General features: G+C 46.7%; 1 protein-coding gene across 1 annotated transcript in view; it reads right to left on the reverse strand.

Annotated features, from left to right (window-relative positions):
- The window catches only part of LOC309558175 (phosphatidylinositol transfer protein beta isoform-like), a 35732-nt gene that overhangs the window by 710 nt on the left and 17034 nt on the right, over positions 1 to 17988 (reverse strand). The window contains exons 6-9 of the mRNA XM_082261188.1: positions 8713 to 8787; positions 6325 to 6408; positions 6151 to 6228; positions 3452 to 3562 (exon numbers count right to left, since the gene is read on the reverse strand). Coding sequence (XP_082117314.1) covers positions 3452 to 3562; positions 6151 to 6228; positions 6325 to 6408; positions 8713 to 8787 — 348 coding nt within the window. The remainder of the gene's footprint in view (positions 1 to 3451; positions 3563 to 6150; positions 6229 to 6324; positions 6409 to 8712; positions 8788 to 17988) is intronic.

Below are 17988 nucleotides of genomic sequence, written 5' to 3' on the forward strand. Positions count from 1 at the left end.
GCAGTACTGACCAGTCCTTTGTATAACCATCAACTGCAGGGAGCCCTAAGGCAGTACTGGGGACCAGTCCTTTGTATAACCATCAACTGCAGGGAGCCCTAAGGCAGTACTGGTGACCAGTCCTTTGTATAACCATCAACTGCAGGGAGCCCTAAGGCAGTACTGACCAGTCCTTTGTATAACCATCAACTGCAGGGAGCCCTAAGGCAGTACTGACCAGTCCTTTGTATAACCATCAACTGCAGGGAGCCCTAAGGCAGTACTGACCAGTCCTTTGTATAACCATCAACTGCAGGGAGCCCTAAGGCAGTACTGGGGACCAGTCCTTTGTATAACCATCAACTGCAGGGAGCCCTAAGGCAGTACTGACCAGTCCTTTGTATAACCATCAACTGCAGGGAGCACTAAGGCAGTACTGGTGACGAGTCCTTTGTATAACCATCAACTGCAGGGAGCCCTAAGGCAGTACTGGGGACCAGTCCATTGCATATTGATCAACTGCAGGGAGCCCTAAGGCAGTACTGGGGACCAGTCCATTGCATATTGATCAACTGCAGGGAGCCCTAAGGCAGTACTGGGGACCAGTCCTTTGTATAACCATCAACTGCAGGGAGCCCTAAGGCAGTACTGGGGACCAGTCCTTTGTATAACCATCAACTGCAGGGAGCCCTAAGGCAGTACTGGTGACCAGTCCTTTGTATAACCATCAACTGCAGGGAGCCCTAAGGCAGTAATGGGGACCAGTCCTTTGTATAACCATCAACTGCAGGGAGCCCTAAGGCAGTACTGGGGACCAGTCCTTTGTATAACCATCAACTGCAGGGAGCCCTAAGGCAGTACTGGGGACCAGTCCATTGCATATTGATCAACTGCAGGGAGCCCTAAGGCAGTACTGGGGACCAGTCCATTGCATATTGATCAACTGCAGGGAGCCCTAAGGCAGTACTGGGGACCAGTCCTTTGTATAACCATCAACTGCAGGGAGCCCTAAGGCAGTACTGGGGACCAGTCCTTTGTATAACCATCAACTGCAGGGAGCCCTAAGGCAGTACTGGTGACCAGTCCTTTGTATAACCATCAACTGCAGGGAGCCCTAAGGCAGTAATGGGGACCAGTCCTTTGTATAACCATCAACTGCAGGGAGCCCTAAGGCAGTACTGGGGACCAGTCCTTTGTATAACCATCAACTGCAGGGAGCCCTAAGGCAGTACTGGTGACGAGTCCTTTGTATAACCATCAACTGCAGGGAGCCCTAAGGCAGTACTGGGGACCAGTCCTTTGTATAACCATCAACTGCAGGGAGCCCTAAGGCAGTACTGGTGACCAGTCCTTTGTATAACCATCAACTGCAGGGAGCCCTAAGGCAGTACTGGTGACCAGTCCATTGCATATTGATCAACTGCAGGGAGCCCTGAGGTAGTACTGGTGACCAGTCCTTTGTATTACCATCAACTGCAGGGAGCCCTAAGGCAGTACTGGTGACGAGTCCTTTGTATTACCATCAACTGCAGGGAGCCCTAAGGCAGTACTGGGGACCAGTCCTTTGTATTACCATCAACTGCAGGGAGCCCTGAGGCAGTACTGGGGACCAGTCCATTGCATATTGATCAACTGCAGGGAGCCCTAAGGCAGTACTGGGGACCAGTCCATTGCATATTGATCAACTGCAGGGAGCCCTAAGGCAGTACTGGGGACCAGTCCTTTGTATAACCATCAACTGCAGGGAGCCCTAAGGCAGTACTGGGGACCAGTCCTTTGTATAACCATCAACTGCAGGGAGCCCTAAGGCAGTACTGGTGACCAGTCCTTTGTATAACCATCAACTGCAGGGAGCCCTAAGGCAGTAATGGGGACCAGTCCTTTGTATAACCATCAACTGCAGGGAGCCCTAAGGCAGTACTGGGGACCAGTCCTTTGTATAACCATCAACTGCAGGGAGCCCTAAGGCAGTACTGGGGACCAGTCCATTGCATATTGATCAACTGCAGGGAGCCCTAAGGCAGTACTGGGGACCAGTCCATTGCATATTGATCAACTGCAGGGAGCCCTAAGGCAGTACTGGGGACCAGTCCTTTGTATAACCATCAACTGCAGGGAGCCCTAAGGCAGTACTGGGGACCAGTCCTTTGTATAACCATCAACTGCAGGGAGCCCTAAGGCAGTACTGGTGACCAGTCCTTTGTATAACCATCAACTGCAGGGAGCCCTAAGGCAGTAATGGGGACCAGTCCTTTGTATAACCATCAACTGCAGGGAGCCCTAAGGCAGTACTGGGGACCAGTCCTTTGTATAACCATCAACTGCAGGGAGCCCTAAGGCAGTACTGGTGACGAGTCCTTTGTATAACCATCAACTGCAGGGAGCCCTAAGGCAGTACTGGGGACCAGTCCTTTGTATAACCATCAACTGCAGGGAGCCCTAAGGCAGTACTGGTGACCAGTCCTTTGTATAACCATCAACTGCAGGGAGCCCTAAGGCAGTACTGGTGACCAGTCCATTGCATATTGATCAACTGCAGGGAGCCCTGAGGTAGTACTGGTGACCAGTCCTTTGTATTACCATCAACTGCAGGGAGCCCTAAGGCAGTACTGGTGACGAGTCCTTTGTATTACCATCAACTGCAGGGAGCCCTAAGGCAGTACTGGGGACCAGTCCTTTGTATTACCATCAACTGCAGGGAGCCCTGAGGCAGTACTGGGGACCAGTCCTTTGTATTACCATCAACTGCAGGGAGCCCTAAGGCAGTACTGGTGACCAGTCCATTGCATATTGATCAACTCTAGGGAGCCCTAAGGCAGTACTGGTGACCAGTCCATTGCATATTGATCAACTCTAGGGAGCCCTAAGGCAGTACTGGGGACCAGTCCTTTGCTTGTTTTTTGGGCACAGCTTTCACAGTACAGGACCTAAAAACCTGCATGCTAAACTGGAAATAAGGAAAAAAGTATAATAAAAACAGGGGTTTAGTTAACACGGCTTGGGTCTCATTTAAAGTTCCAAAACCACCTTTATTCTACATGCATGCTAAACTGAGCAACTTATGTGTAAAGCACAAGCATGTTGCCACATCCTTATCTCAGGAATGATACAATTAAAGAGCTGTGTAAGAGAACCGGTCATATATGCTACAAACAGGCATGGGGCATCGAACGAGAGGAAAGCAGCCTGCCCATACCGACTTTGCTTCAGGCAGAAAACTAGGCTCTGCTCCCCACCCTATGCATCCCATAAAGCACTGCAGCCAAATCAGAAACCTAGAAAAAAAAGTTGTGTGCAGTGCATTGTGGGATGCAGAAGTAAAGGCATGCCATGTACAGGGGGGAATTTTTTTTTTTTTTAAAGAATAGTTCGTATTAGGCTTCTCTTCCACTTTAAGGAAGTTTAGCTACTTTGCAGAAAAGCAATGAATGACATGGAATGTTCTGGTTCTTTAGTGGCTGTGTGAACTTACCTTGTGAATAAACTTCTCCATTCTACCCTGAAGGCCCCACCATCGGAATTTGACAGTCACTAGTTTGTAGGCACACATGTGAGGGCAAGAGGGGTTATTAAGGATCTCGTTCTGCAACCCAATACAAACATATAGTTATATTAAATTATAAAAAAAAAAAAAAAAAACACGACAGTCATGCAGACATGTTAACCCCCCCTCCCCCCACAATCAGTAGGTAAAGGGTTTAGCCCTCAAAAAAAAAAAAAAAAAAAAAAAAAAAAAAAAAAAAAAATCACGTTAAGCTTTAAGATTACCCCGAACATTATATCAATTCTAAAATCAGACACCCTAGAGCAGGGGTCTCTAAACTATGGCCCTCCAGTTGTTCAGGAACTACAATTCCCATCATGTCTAGTCATGACTGTGAATGTCAAGAGTTTTAAATGCCTCGTGGGATGTGTCGTTCCACAACAGCTGGAGGGCCGTAGTTTGGAGATCCTTGCCCTAGGCCTAGAGTATATAATAGAGGCTGCTACAATTTTTTATGCCACACGATATTAGTGCAACGGTTTTAAAAAAAAAAAAGTATAAGAAAAAAAAAAAAACTCAATTTTAGAGCACACAAATGCAATACAATTAACCAATATTTTTGAAAATTATAACAAAAGAAGTTGAGCCAAGTAATAGGAAACCCAACCTGTCAAATCTGAACCGATGAGTACCCTATATTCGCGATAGGAAACATTCAAAAAGCCCCCACAGGTCATCATTTTAGCGTTCAACGTGAATAATGGCCCCCAAAATTATTGCTCTCACCCTGGGGTGCACGGTGATATGCAACATGTGTAGACCAATAGAGGTTTCCCTGCTTACGTGCCTCCAACATGTGCATTTATATTTGTACATTCGTGTATATGGGGCCCAAAAAATATTTTGGGGGGGATCTTAAAGAGGAGCTCCAGTCGTTTCGGTTTTATTAAAAGTCAGCAGCGACAAAAAATGTACAAAAAGATCCAGCGATGTGATCTTAACTGTTGCTTCTCTCTTCTCTTCCCGGCGCTGGCATTTCAACTGTGGGTGGGTTTGCTTAAAGTGAAACTTCCCCTTTTAGGAAGAGCTCCACTTTAATTGCTTGTGGGAAACAATTATTTTTAGACTTTTTTTTACTCATTTCTCAGTTTTTTTTTTTTTTACGTAATTATTTTCCCTATTTTCTCATTATTATCGCTGGCCAAAAGTTCCCTATGTGATGTATTTTTTTTTTTTTTTGGGACAGGTTTTCTAATTCAGATCACATACTGGCGGGTAGAAGTGACACCAGGATTTGGAAGTGATGGTTTATATGTCGCGTCTGAGTCAGTAACAAAAAGTGGACATCAGGGAATGGATGTTCACTGATCTCTCTCCCCTCTACATGAAGGGGCCTGCCATGCTGATCCGCTGATGGAGGAAGTGAAACCTGGGGGGGCTCACGGGAAGGACAATAGTTACCGGGGTGTGTAGAAACTTCCGTCTGATAGTCAAATTGTTGGATTTTGGACACACAAACTGCTGCAGTTTCTGGGAGTGTGTAACCCCCCCCCCCCCCGCCCCGCTCTCCCATAGCTACCGCAGTAGTATTTTCGGCAGTGACAGTAAAAGGGTTGGAGAGATAAATGCTTCCAACGGAAGAATAAACATTACCATCCAATCCTAACCAATGGTTACCGGGGGGTGTAGAAACTTCTGCCTGATAGTCAAATTGTTGGATTTACACAAACTGCTCCAGTATCTGGGAGTGTGTATACCGTCCACCCCCCCCATAGCCACGGCAGTAGTATGTTCCTCGCCCCATAGCCACGGCAGTAGTATGTTCCTCGCCCCATAGCCACGGAAGTAGTATGTTCCTCGCCCCATAGCCACGGCAGTATGTTCCTCCCCCCATAGCCACGGCAGTAGTATGTTCCTCCCCCCATAGCCACGGCAGTAGTATGTTCCTCCCCCCATAGCCACGGCAGTAGTATGTTCCTTCCCCCATAGCCACGGCAGTAGTATGTTCCTCCCCCCATAGCCACGGCAGTAGTATGTTCCTCCCCCCATAGCCACGGCAGTAGTATGTTCCTCCCCCCATAGCCACGGCAGTAGTATGTTCCTCCCCCCATAGCCACGGCAGTAGTATGTTCCTCCCCCCATAGCCACGGCAGTAGTATGTTCCTCCCCCCATAGCCACGGCAGTAGTATGTTCCTCCCCCCATAGCCACGGCAGTAGTATGTTCCTCCCCCCATAGCCACGGCAGTAGTATGTTCCTCCCCCCATAGCCACGGCAGTAGTATGTTCCTCCCCCCATAGCCACGGCAGTAGTATGTTCCTCCCCCCATATCCACGGCAGTAGTATGTTCCTCCCCCCATAGCCACGGCAGTAGTATGTTCCTCCCCCCATAGCCACGGCAGTAGTATGTTCCTCCCCCCATAGCCACGGCAGTAGTATGTTCCTCCCCCCATAGCAACGGCAGTAGTATGTTCCTCCCCCCATAGCCACGGCAGTAGTATGTTCCTCCCCCCATAGCAACGGCAGTAGTATGTTCCTCCCCCCATAGCCACGGCAGTAGTATGTTCCTTCCCCCATAGCCACGGCAGTAGTATGTTCCTCCCCCCATAGCAACGGCAGTAGTATTTTCGGCAGTGACAGTAAAAGGGTTGAAGAGATAAATGCTTCCAACGGAAGAATAAACATTACCATCCAATCCTTTGTTAATGGCCCTCTCCCCGTCTTCTCCGATCTGTATGTGGCAGGGTCCTCTTCTGGCTTATAATCCTAAAAAAAAAAAAAAAAAAAAAAAAAAAAAGGTACAAGGTCACATCAAACATTTAAATCTTTTAGTCACCACCTTGAGCAAATCCCCGTACTTACATCTTCTGAGATGTCAGAGCGATCTGCGATATCAATATTTACAACCTCCACCTCCTTCCAGGTCTCCGCATCCAATCCATGTACCTGGAATAAGACACAGGTTATACCACCGGGATAATCTGAATGGGACCCAACAGATAACCAAGAAGTAGGAAGAGTCATAGATCTCAGTTCCCATCCAGCAGTCTCCAGATAAAGCGGCCGGAGAGGTGATACACATGCAGTCACTTTAGTACAGCAGCTATAGGTGCTATACTGTAATGGAGGTGATCAGCAACGTATAGCGTAGCTGTGATCGGGTGGCGGCCAATTTGGCCTTAACAGACATTGGCTGGGAGGGTCACTGACATGGATGTCGCTAGTGACACTAATATAGTGGCAATACTGTAATCCGTTACTAGTGATGTGAAAATAAACTTCAATACTATAAATAGTGTATAATTATTATGACATGAACCATATATGTGCAATAAAGCCAATATAATTACAATATACTATAATAATATAATATACAATATATTGGCTTTATTGCACATATATGGTTCATGTCATAATAAATTATACACTATTTATAGTATTGAAGTTTATTTTCACATCACTAGTAACGGATTACAATAATTTCATATAAATATATTGATTTTTCAGCACTTATAATTACATGCGCAGCACTTCAACAAAATTTGATTATTAGCACCCACCTAAAGGGAAGTGATCAGTGCCTGCAGCATTTAAAAACCATCATCACATAGCTGCTCACAGGATTTGCTTATTTTACAGTGATAATACTGTACTAATGACACTGGCTGGGAAGGGGTCACCATCCACGGCACTGGCTGGCAAGGGGGGGGGGTCGCCATCCACGGCAATCAAGGGGTTACCTGTGTGCCTAACTATAACAGATTGTGGTTTCTATGTACACAAGTGTATATTATATATATATATATATATATATATATATATATATATATATATATATATATATATATATATATATACATACATACATACACACACACACATATATACATATACACACACTGATCAGCAGGTTTTAGCCAAAATCATTGGCTGACATCTGCTGCTAAACTTGTGCTGTGTACAATCACATGGGTGGGCAGAGGGCATGCACACATACATACATATACACACACTGTAAACGGTCGGCAGGTGGTTAAAGTATTACTATATTTTTTATACTGTTCATGACTCTTTAGTGGTGCAGAGGATTGCTTTTAGGGGTAAAGTTTTCTTTTTGGGATCGGTATAGTTGTTTCCCCTTTTCCTGTGCGCTCAGTGGTGCAGAATCACATATGCATTGTTCCACATTCAGCAGTATTCATACACCCACTGGCCACTTTATTAGGTACACCTTGCTAGTACCGGGTTGGACTCCCTTTTGACTTCATTCTTCGTGGCATAGATTCTACAAGGTGTTGGAAACATTCCTCAGAGATTTTGCTCCATAGCGACATGATAACATCACACAGTTCCTGCAGATTTGTCGGCTGCACATCCATGATGCCAATCTCCAGTTCCCCTACATCCCAAAGGTTCTCTATTGGATGAGATGTGGTGAGTGTGGAGGCCATTGGAGGACAGTGACCTCATTGTCATGGTGAAGAAACCAGAGGTGAGATGATTGGAGCTTTGTGACATGGTGCATTATCCTGCTGGAAGGAGCCATCAGAAGATGGGGACACTGTAGTCAAAGGGATGGACATGGTCAGCAACAATACTCAGATAGGCCGTGGCATGTAAACCATGCTCAATTGATACGAAGAGGCCCAAAGTGTGCCAAGAAAATATCCCCCACACCATAACACCACCACCACCAGCCTGAACCGGTGATACAAGGCAGGATGGATCCATGCTTTCATGTTGTTTACCGCAAATTCTGACCCAACCATCTGAATGTCGTAGCTGAAATGGAGACTCATCAGACCAGGCAACGTTTTTCCAATCTTCTATTGTCCAATTTTGGTGATCCTGTGCGAATTGTAGCCTCAGTTTCCTGTTCTTAGCTATCAGGAGTTGCTCCCGATGTGGTCTTCTGCTGTTGTAATCCATCTTCTTCAAGGTTCAATGTGTAGTGTGTTCAGAAATGGTATTCTGCATACCTTGCATTTAACGAGTGGGTATTTGAGTTACGGACGGTTGCCTTTCAATAATCTTTAACCAGTCTGAACATTCGTCTTGCGATTGGCTGATTAGCAATTTGTGTTACCAAGCAATTGAAAAGGTGTACTTAATAAAGTGGCTGGTGGGTGTATATCACCAATATATAATAATGGACCACCAACAAACTGAAAGTGGGGGGGGGGGGGGGGGGGGGAACGGACGGACAGGCACCCTGTGTGAAAGCAGCAAAGATCTAGTCAAGTATCTTACATTTTCCACGGTTCCGAAACCCGGTTTATGCCACGTCTCGATCTTAATGAAGAAATCGTCTTTCATGTATTCATTCTGAATAAAAAAAAAAAAAACAAAAAAACAAAAAATGTTGGAAGCAGTGAAACAAGCAGAAAAAAAAAAAAAAAAAAAAAAAAAAATTGGAAAAAAACCCCTATATAAAATAGCTAAACTTCGGCCAGTTATCAAGGCACCCTTGTGAGACAGTACAGGCCGCTCCTGGAACTCCAATGCAGCCGCTGCACAGGCCGCTCCTGGAACTCCAATGCAGCCGCTGCACAGGCCGCTCCTGGAACTCCAATGCAGCCGCTGCACAGGCCGCTCCTGGAACTCCAATGCAGCCGCTGCACAGGCCGCTCCTGGACCTCCAATGCAGCCGCTGCACAGGCCGCTCCTGGACCTCCAATGCAGCCGCTGCACAGGCCGCTCCTGGACCTCCAATGCAGCCGCTGCACAGGCAGCTCCTGGAACTCCAATGCAGCCGCTGCACAGGCCGCTCCTGGAAATCCCTCTCCCAGTGCTGCTGTGCAGGGGGTGACATTAGGCTTGTATTGGAAAAGATTCAGGCACTTATACTAGCTGCATTCAAAAATACACCTTATGATTTTTTTAAAGCTGAACTTTAGTGAAATTTGGAAACTACCCTTGCACCATTACTTACCCTAACCCTCACTCTCCCTGACAGCCAGCATTTTCCCTCCTCCATATGACACCCTGGATTGTGGAGACTTCTCCGCCATCAGAATACACTGATTAGTGCTGCATACTGTAGCCCATGACGCTGATCGAGCAGAGAAAATCAAAGAGGGCAGTTGTACACAAGTTGATCGGTAAATCGAATTCTGTACAACCACAGTGCCCATACAGGGATTGAAATTCGGCTGGTAGCTGCTGAAGCACACGATTTTCCATCCATGTATGGCCAGCTTTACTGCGATCTAATTTTTTTCTTCCATAAAGATTTTATTGAGTAAAACCAAAAGAACAATACAGAAATCATCCGACAGGACACTTCCAACAGTATACAATTACACTGCAGAGAAGGCAGTATAAGGAAGGTAATATTAAGTCAGAATAATCCTTTGGTTATAGATGTAGCACCCTCCTAGGTAGGTGCTAGGTTGGTAAAAGTTTAGCAGCTCCATCTGCTTATCAGGGGAGCCTGATTGTTAGTTCTGCCTGTTGCATGTGTCCAGGGTGTGATTCATCTGGGCTGAGGGAGTGTCCTCACTGTTTCCAATGAGAGAGCCTCTTGGACAGTGGAGGAAACCCAGACAGTGACACACATGCTTTTGTGGCTGTCCCAGTCGGTTGGCACAAGAGTGGTGCATTCTGGGATAGGTCATAAAAGCCGGGGGCACATGTGACAGGGTGTCTTTGGGTGGGAAACCAGGTCCCAGGAGGAGGGTGATGGCTGTCTCTCCTCCTGTCAGCCAGGAAGGTGGTCACAGACGGTCAGCCTAGTGGTCCAAGTGTGCGATGCTGAGCCAGGAGGTCCAGGATACTGACGAGTGGAGCTGAAGGCAGAGAAACCCAGGGAAAAACAGTGTCCGTGAGTACCGGGAAGCTTGCCATGGGTCTGCCCAGGAAGGGGTCCACTCCAGTGGAGAGTCAGTGGACAAGGGCTAGCATGCACTGGAAGTGAGAAAAGGGGGGCCAGGTTAGGACCCTGAAGAGGAATTCATTTAGGAACATATCTTTTACTTCACTTCAGTAGCAAGGTGAAGCAGCGGCCTTGCCGCACACACTACAGTCAGTTGTCCTCAGAAATTGTGCATAGTTCAAATTGGAGTATCCCACTCATCCCTTCTCCCATCCAAGTTCTAAAATAAAACACAAAAACAAATCCCCTGGACTGTTCATTGTCTGAGCCAAGTGATAAGTTTTACAGACTGTTGCTATGGGTAACCCAGGGGAATCCAATCTCAGCAGCTCCCTAGGGGGCAGTGCTACATAGTAAACAAAAGTCAGAAAAAAAACTAACATGAATGAACTTCCAAGGTGAGCTGACGCCCAACTGTAAGAAGAACCCAGGCCTATCTTGCAGTAAGTGGGGAGACAGAATAATAAACTAGTTGGCAAAGGCGTGAGGGAGGGACAGATATGAGGGTCCAAGAAATTGCTTGCTAATAGCTATAGTAGGGTCCTTGGGGAAAAATAAAAAACGGAGAGGGGGGACCCCAGGGAGTGTTGGACAGCTCAACAGGTGGTCTTTATAAACAGGATAAAGGATGAATGGGAGGATGAAGCCCTGGATGGATCTTTCAAGGGGGGTGCTCTGTCGAAAACGCCAACTTGCAGAGATCTCCAACGACATTAGTTCTGGTGAGTGTACACCAGGAGTAATTAGAGATTTCGACCACTTGGTGTTTTCACAGAACCCCGGCAGCCTTAACACTCCGGTAGATGCTATAATTCAGATTGTTAGTCTGCCTGCTAGTAACCAAAAATATGGCCGCCTCCTAAGCAGCGACAACTAGCAGGCGGACTAACAATCTCCACTAATTATAGCATCTACTGGAGTGTAAAGGCTGCCGGTGTTCTGTGAAAACCCCAAGTGGTGGAAATCTCCAATTATTCCTGGTGTATATAGTCACTGGAAGTATCGTCAGAGATCTCTGCAATTTGGAGTTTTCGGCAGAACAGGGGGAGTGAGGTTTGTAAGGGTCGTAATCCTTAAAACAGGAACCATCTCATCCATGTAGAGAGATCGAAGGACATGGTTTCATTTTACTGTAAAGTAGGTACCTTGTGCTGATTTTTATGTTTGTAATTTTAGCTACACTTCTGTTGTAATCACTTACTGAGTATGCAGCTTCTTTATCTTTAAATCCTAGCCTCTGCTCCAGTTTACGATGGTGCCATAATCACTGACCCAGGGTTCCTGTTTCAGGGTGGCTCCTTTCTCTTACAGCGCAGGTGTCAAACTGGTGGCCCTCCATCTGTTGCGGAACTACAAGTCCCATGAGGCTTTGCAGTTACAAGTATGACTCCCATAGGCAGAGGCATGATGGGACTTGAGGTTCTGCAACATCTGGAGGGCTGCCAGTTTGACACCTCTGTCTTACAGCATCCTATGGAGCTACTCTTGCATGCAGGGACTAAAGTTATGCCTCCCTACACTGTGTGCATCAATGGAAACACAAAGCCCCATAGCCTAGGATGGCAAGGCAATGAGACATGGGTGACCCTGCAATTAGCAAACCTGCAGCTGACAACTTGTGAAAATCAGCAGCAGCAGGGCGGCTAAGAGACCCAGTTTTGACCTTATGAAATTTGTTCCTTTTGTAGCGGAGGCGAGACGCTGCTCCTATATCTAGCGATCGAGATAGGGCAGCGACAGAGTGACATCTCAATGCATGCGGCTAAACAGGGAGCAGATCCATAGGGACTAGCAGGCAGCCTTTTTAGCGAATTCGCTGCTGGCAATTTGTCAGAATCACCCGTGTCATCAGCCTTACTGACAAGCTGAACATGTAGCAGCAGTTGCTGAAAAGGGCCTGTAGACACTTGTCTTTCACCATCTATTCAATAAAAAAATGAGGAAGTGAAAGTGAAAGCCTGTTTATGTGCGGCCAGGAACCGGAATGCAGCCACACTAGTTTACTGTTATGCAAACTTTTTAATGGCAATGTTAAGCTTCGGCTTTCCAGCAAGTCTGCAGGGTGTGGTAGCTCTAGCTCTGGGGAGAGGAAAGGAACCCTGGACAGAGGAGGAAGACAACACTGCAGATGTCGTGACTCGGGACCTTCATCGTGATTCTGTCTCCAATATCTAGTGCAGCCTTTCTAAAACTTTGACACAGAGGAACCTTGAAATAAAATTTCTGGTCTCAGGGAACCCCTGCTAAAAATTGAAAATCTACAACTCATGACACATTAGTGTGACAGTCAGTGGAAAGAATTCTCCTTACTCTGGTCATCATTGGGAAGAATTTCCTCCTTACAGATAGCTAAAAGGAACAATGGTGTCATTGGAAACTTATCGGAGAGGAAGAAATTGCTCATTGCTCAAGGAACCCCTAGCAACCTCAGGAGGAACCCAGATTCTAATGAATCGCCAAGAAGGAAAAAGAGTTCAGCTAGTGATGTCTAAAACATCTCAAAGTACAACTATACACACTTTATCAGCCACACACACATTATGACCATCCACCCAATATGGAGTAGGCCCCCCTTTGCTGCCAAAACAGCCCTGACCCATCAAGGTATGGACTCCACTAGACCTCTGAAGGTATGCTGTGGTATCTGGCAACAAGCCATCAGTAGCACATCCTTTAAAGTGGTTGTAAAGGGTGACGTTTTTTTTACCTTCATGCATAGAAACCATCTGAGTGCAGCAGTCGCCCTCCAAACCCCCCCACCCAAAACCCCTAATAGTTACCTGAGCTCCCACTTGATGCAGCGATGTGCACAAGAGCATCGACTCTCCGGGGACTCTCCCTCCTCATTGGCTGAGACAGCAGTTCAATCACAGCCAGACAGCTAATGAGGAGAGAGATACAGATCTGTATCTGAATGGACATGCAGAGCAGCGGCTCAGAATGGCGCCTGCTCAGGTGCCCTTATTGCAAGCTGCATGCAGTGGGGGAACTTGACAAGAGTGAGGGGCCAGGAGCACCAGTGAGGGACCAGAGAAAAGGATCTGGGCTCCTCTGTGCAAAACCAGAGCCAACTCTGTGCCTTTAAGATCACTTTAAGTCACACTGCTTCCCCGGCTTGCCTTGTTACCATACAGCATCCTGGTACCATCTCCTTCCCAGGTAAGCAACGCACTCACACCTGGCCATCCACATGATGCAAAAGAAAACGTGTTTCATCAGACCACCTTCTTCCATTGCTCTGTTATCCAGTTCTGATGCTCACATGCCCACTTAGGGAGGCTTTGGCTGTGGACATGGGTCACCATGGGCACCCTGACTGGTCTACGGCTACGCAGCTCCAAGCATAAACTGCAATGCACTGTGTTCTGACACCTATCAGACCCAGCCTTAACTTTTTCAGTTATCTGAGCTACAGTAGCTCTTCTATTGGATTGGACTCCACAAGCCAGCCTTCACTCCCCGCGTGCATCAATGAGCCCCAGTGGCCCATGACCTTGTCACAGGTTTTCCCTCCCTGGACCATTTTTGGTAGGTTCTGACCTCTGCAGACCAGGAACATCCCACAAGAGCGGCAGTTTTGGAGTTGCTCTCGACTGTCTGTCCTTCACAAAGCCTGTGCTGAGAGGTGTGCAAATTATTCCACTGAAAGGTGTAGGCCAAAGATGAACTACAACCACCTCCCTAAGAGGCATAGTGCAATGCAAGGCATTGCAAGTCTGTAATAGGGAAAACTTCAGCTGCAGGGAGCCCTCTGCCTGCCTTTGTTTTAGACATCTCTCAGAGTTCAGTTCCTCAAAGTGGAACTAAACCATCCTTCTCCTTTACAGTTGAGGAAACTGCCATTTAAGCCTCTCTTTAATCAGCAGTTACAATAGCCTTGCACTTTTAAAGCGGAGTTCCACCCAAAAGTGGAACTTCCGCTTTAGGGAGTCCTGACCCCCTGACATGCCACATTTGGCATGTCATTTTTTTTGGGGGGGGGGAGTGGGTACCTAGTTTTGACAGGTACCCGCTCCCACTTCCACTCGGAGCGCCGCGGCGCCCTGAGCGGAAGTTCTCCTCTCCCCCTCCCTCCCTGCAATCTTCTGGGACACGTCAGAGGTCCCAGAAGATTGCCGGCCAATCACGGCGCGCAGCGCGACTCGCGCATGCGCAGTGGGTACCCAGCTGTGAAGCCGCAAACTGTAACAGCCGGGTGCACACAGCAGTGATGCCGGCGCCGAGGGAGAGGATCGAGGCTTCCGGCGGCCGCATCGCTGGACCGTTGGACAGGTGAGTAAATGGCTGGAACTCCGCTTTAACTATGTAACCAGCCATTTGAGGGCTTCAAAGTTCAGTTGGGAGCTGACTTGAGCACCTTAGCAATGGTGACAGTTATCATCAGAGACAAACCTTGAAAGTAACTATTTTGAGAAACCATTATAACTAAACCTATCCATTTAATGCTTTAATCAAAAAATAAAAAAATTACATTCACATGGTGCCAGATATGCCAACTGTCACATCTGCTTGTGCTCTCAACTAAACTGAGAAACCATGAAACAGCTGGTGTCATAACTGATCACATTTGCAGCATCATGGCAGTTGCAGATCAAACCTAAGATGGCAGCTTCCATGGATTTTAAGGATAGGTGGTTTGTTTAAATTCTTTATTTTAAAAACGAATAATATTACAACACAATCGAAAACCCAGGCAACATTCACAGACTAGGCAAAGGAAAAAAACAATACAAAACCATATGCGTTTTGTAGACACCACAATATAAATATAATTACAAACCTATGATAAAAAGGTATATCCCCCCTAGGAGCTTAACCATATAGATCATATTTCTTCTCCAAGAAAGGAGGCAGGAGACATGCGAGAGGTGGAGGCAACCCTCTTCCAAGTACAAATGCTCTTTACGATCTTTCTCCCATGTATAGTCTAGGGCAGGGCTTGACAAAATTTGCCTGAAATCTAGGAGCCAGCTAAAAAAGTTAGGAGCCAGTTTTTTTTTTTTTTTTAAACTAACAACCAAGCTTTATTTAATAAAACTGATACTAAATTTACACATAAATACGACTAGAACCCCACTCTTCTATATAGCGCAATTGGATGGAAACCGACTGTCTGTCTCTTTCCATCCGATGCCATCTGATCGGATCCACGGGATGGATAGAAAATAGAACCACCATCCGTCTGTTTTTGGCGGGCAGGGTCAGATGGCGGCAGATTACTGCTCCATAGAGGAGACTGAACGGTCCGATCAGGTCTGCCTGAAAAACTGACAGGCGGACCTGATCAGACAGCCCGTGTGAAAGGGGCCTTTGGCTGTGGCACGGCGATGAGGAAAAAAAATTTTTATAATTAATAATTAAAAAAAAAAGAAAAAATTATTATTTTTTTTACATTTAAAAAATAAATTAATAATAATAACCACACTCCCTGTCCACTTACCTTTAAGCAAAGGTAACTGGACAGAGAGATGAAGCCTTAAAAAACTTCCCTCTCTTCTCCTCTTTGGAAGGAGAAGAAAAGGCATTGAGAACATGCATTACTCCCGGCCACCACAAGAGGGCGCCAGTTCCCCTAGCTTCTCATCTCACAGAAGAAGGCCGAAAAGCCGGGGACTAAATTTCTGGACGGCGTGGAAGTCCGTGAACTCGAAGAGGAGGTGGGGGGCGCAAAAGGGACAGGACAGCTCAAGCAGGGCACCCCAGGCGCCAGGTAGCTAATTCTAGTCGCAAATGCGACCTGGCGCCCGGGATTTGTCGAGGCCTGGTCTAGGGCAGTGGTCTCCAAGCTGCAGCCCTTGGGACACTTTTTCCCCATTTACTGACACCAATGAAGGGCACAATTTCTCCCAATGACACCAACATTGGGGCACAATTCCTACCAATTACATCAATATAAGGGGCACAGTTCATCCTAATGACGCCAACAATGGGGCACAATTTCTCCAAATGACACCAGTGATGGGGCACAATTTCTCCAAATGACACCAGTGATGGGGCACAATTCCTGCCAATGACACCAGTGATGGGGCACAATTCCTGCCAATGACACCAGTGATGGGGCACAATTCCTGCCAATGACACCAGTGATGGGGCACAATTCCTGCCAATGACACCAGTGATGGGGCACAATTCCTCCCAATGTCACCAGTGATGGGGCACAATTCCTCCCAATGTCACCAGTGATGAGGGATCATTTATTCTCACTGATGCTGAGACATTGTGTACTACTGATGGCCAGTCTGGCCCCCCTAAAGTCTAAAGGACAATAAACTGGCCCTTTGTTTAGAATGTTTGGAGACCCCCTGGTCTAGGGCCTACCAGGCTCCTCTGCCTTATCCCTGCTCCCCGCAGGGTTTCTACCACCTCTCCCCTCCTCTAATGCATTTTCTTACAGTGAGGGAACAAAGTATTTGAGAGACAGAATAACAAAAATATCCAGAAAAATACATTTCAAAAAAGTTATAAATTGATTTGAATTTTAATGAGTGAAATAGGTATTGAGCCCTGTGCACTTGGTGGCAAAACTCTCTCAGAGGTCAGACGTTTCTTGTAGTTGGCCACCAGGTTTGCACACATCTCAGGAGGGATTTTGTCCCTCTTTGCAAATCCTCTCCAAGTCATTAAGGTTTTGAGACTGACGTTTGGTAACTCGAACCTTCAGCTCCCTCCACATATTTTCTATGGGATTAAGGTCTGGAGACTGGCTAGGCCACTCCAGGACCTTAATGTGCTTCTTCTTGAGCCACTCCTTTGTTGTCTTGCCTGTGTGTTTTGGGTCATGGTGGAATACCCATCCACAACGCATTTTCAATGCCCTGGCTGAGGGAAGGAGGTTCTTACCCAAGACTTGATGGTACATGACCCTGTCTATTGTCCCTTTGATGCGGTGAAGTTGTCCTGTCCCGTTAGGATAAAAACACCCCCAAAGCATAATGTTTCCATGTTTGATGGTGAGGATGGTGTTCTTGGGGTCATAGGCAGCATTCCTCCCCTCCAAACACAGCGAGTTGAGTTGATGCCAAAGAGCTAGATTTTGGTCTTTTCTGACCACAACACTTTCACCCAGTTCTCTGAATCGTTCAGCAAACTTAAGACGGGCCTGAAGGATTTCAGTCCTTCATGGCGTAGTGTGTTACCAATTGTTTTCCTGGTGACTGTGGTCCCAACTGCCTTGAGATTCTTGACAAGATCCTCCCGTGTAGTTCTGGGCTGATTCCTCTCTGTTATCATTGAAACTTCACGACGTGAGATCTTGCATGGAGCCCCAGACCGAGGGAGATTGACAGTTATTTTGGGTTTCTTCCATTTGCAAATAACAGCACCAACTCTTGTCACCCTCTCACCAGGCTGCTTGGTCGATGGTCTTGTAGCCCATTCCAACCTTGTGTAGGTCTACAATTCTGTCCCTGACATACTTGGAAGGCTCTTTGGTCTTGGCCATGGTGGAGAGATTGGAATCTGATTGATTGCTTCTGTGGACAGGTGTCTTTTATACAACAAGCTGAGATTACGAGCACTCCCATTGAGAGAGTTCCTAATCTCAGCTCATTACTTGTATAGAGGACACCTGGAAGCCAGAAATCTTACAGATCAATAGGGAATCAAATACTTATTTCACTCATTAAAATGCAAATCAATTTATAACTTTTTGA

Source organism: Pelophylax lessonae (genome assembly GCF_965119305.1).
Source record: "Pelophylax lessonae genome assembly, chromosome: 6".
NCBI lineage: Eukaryota > Metazoa > Chordata > Amphibia > Anura > Ranidae > Pelophylax > Pelophylax lessonae.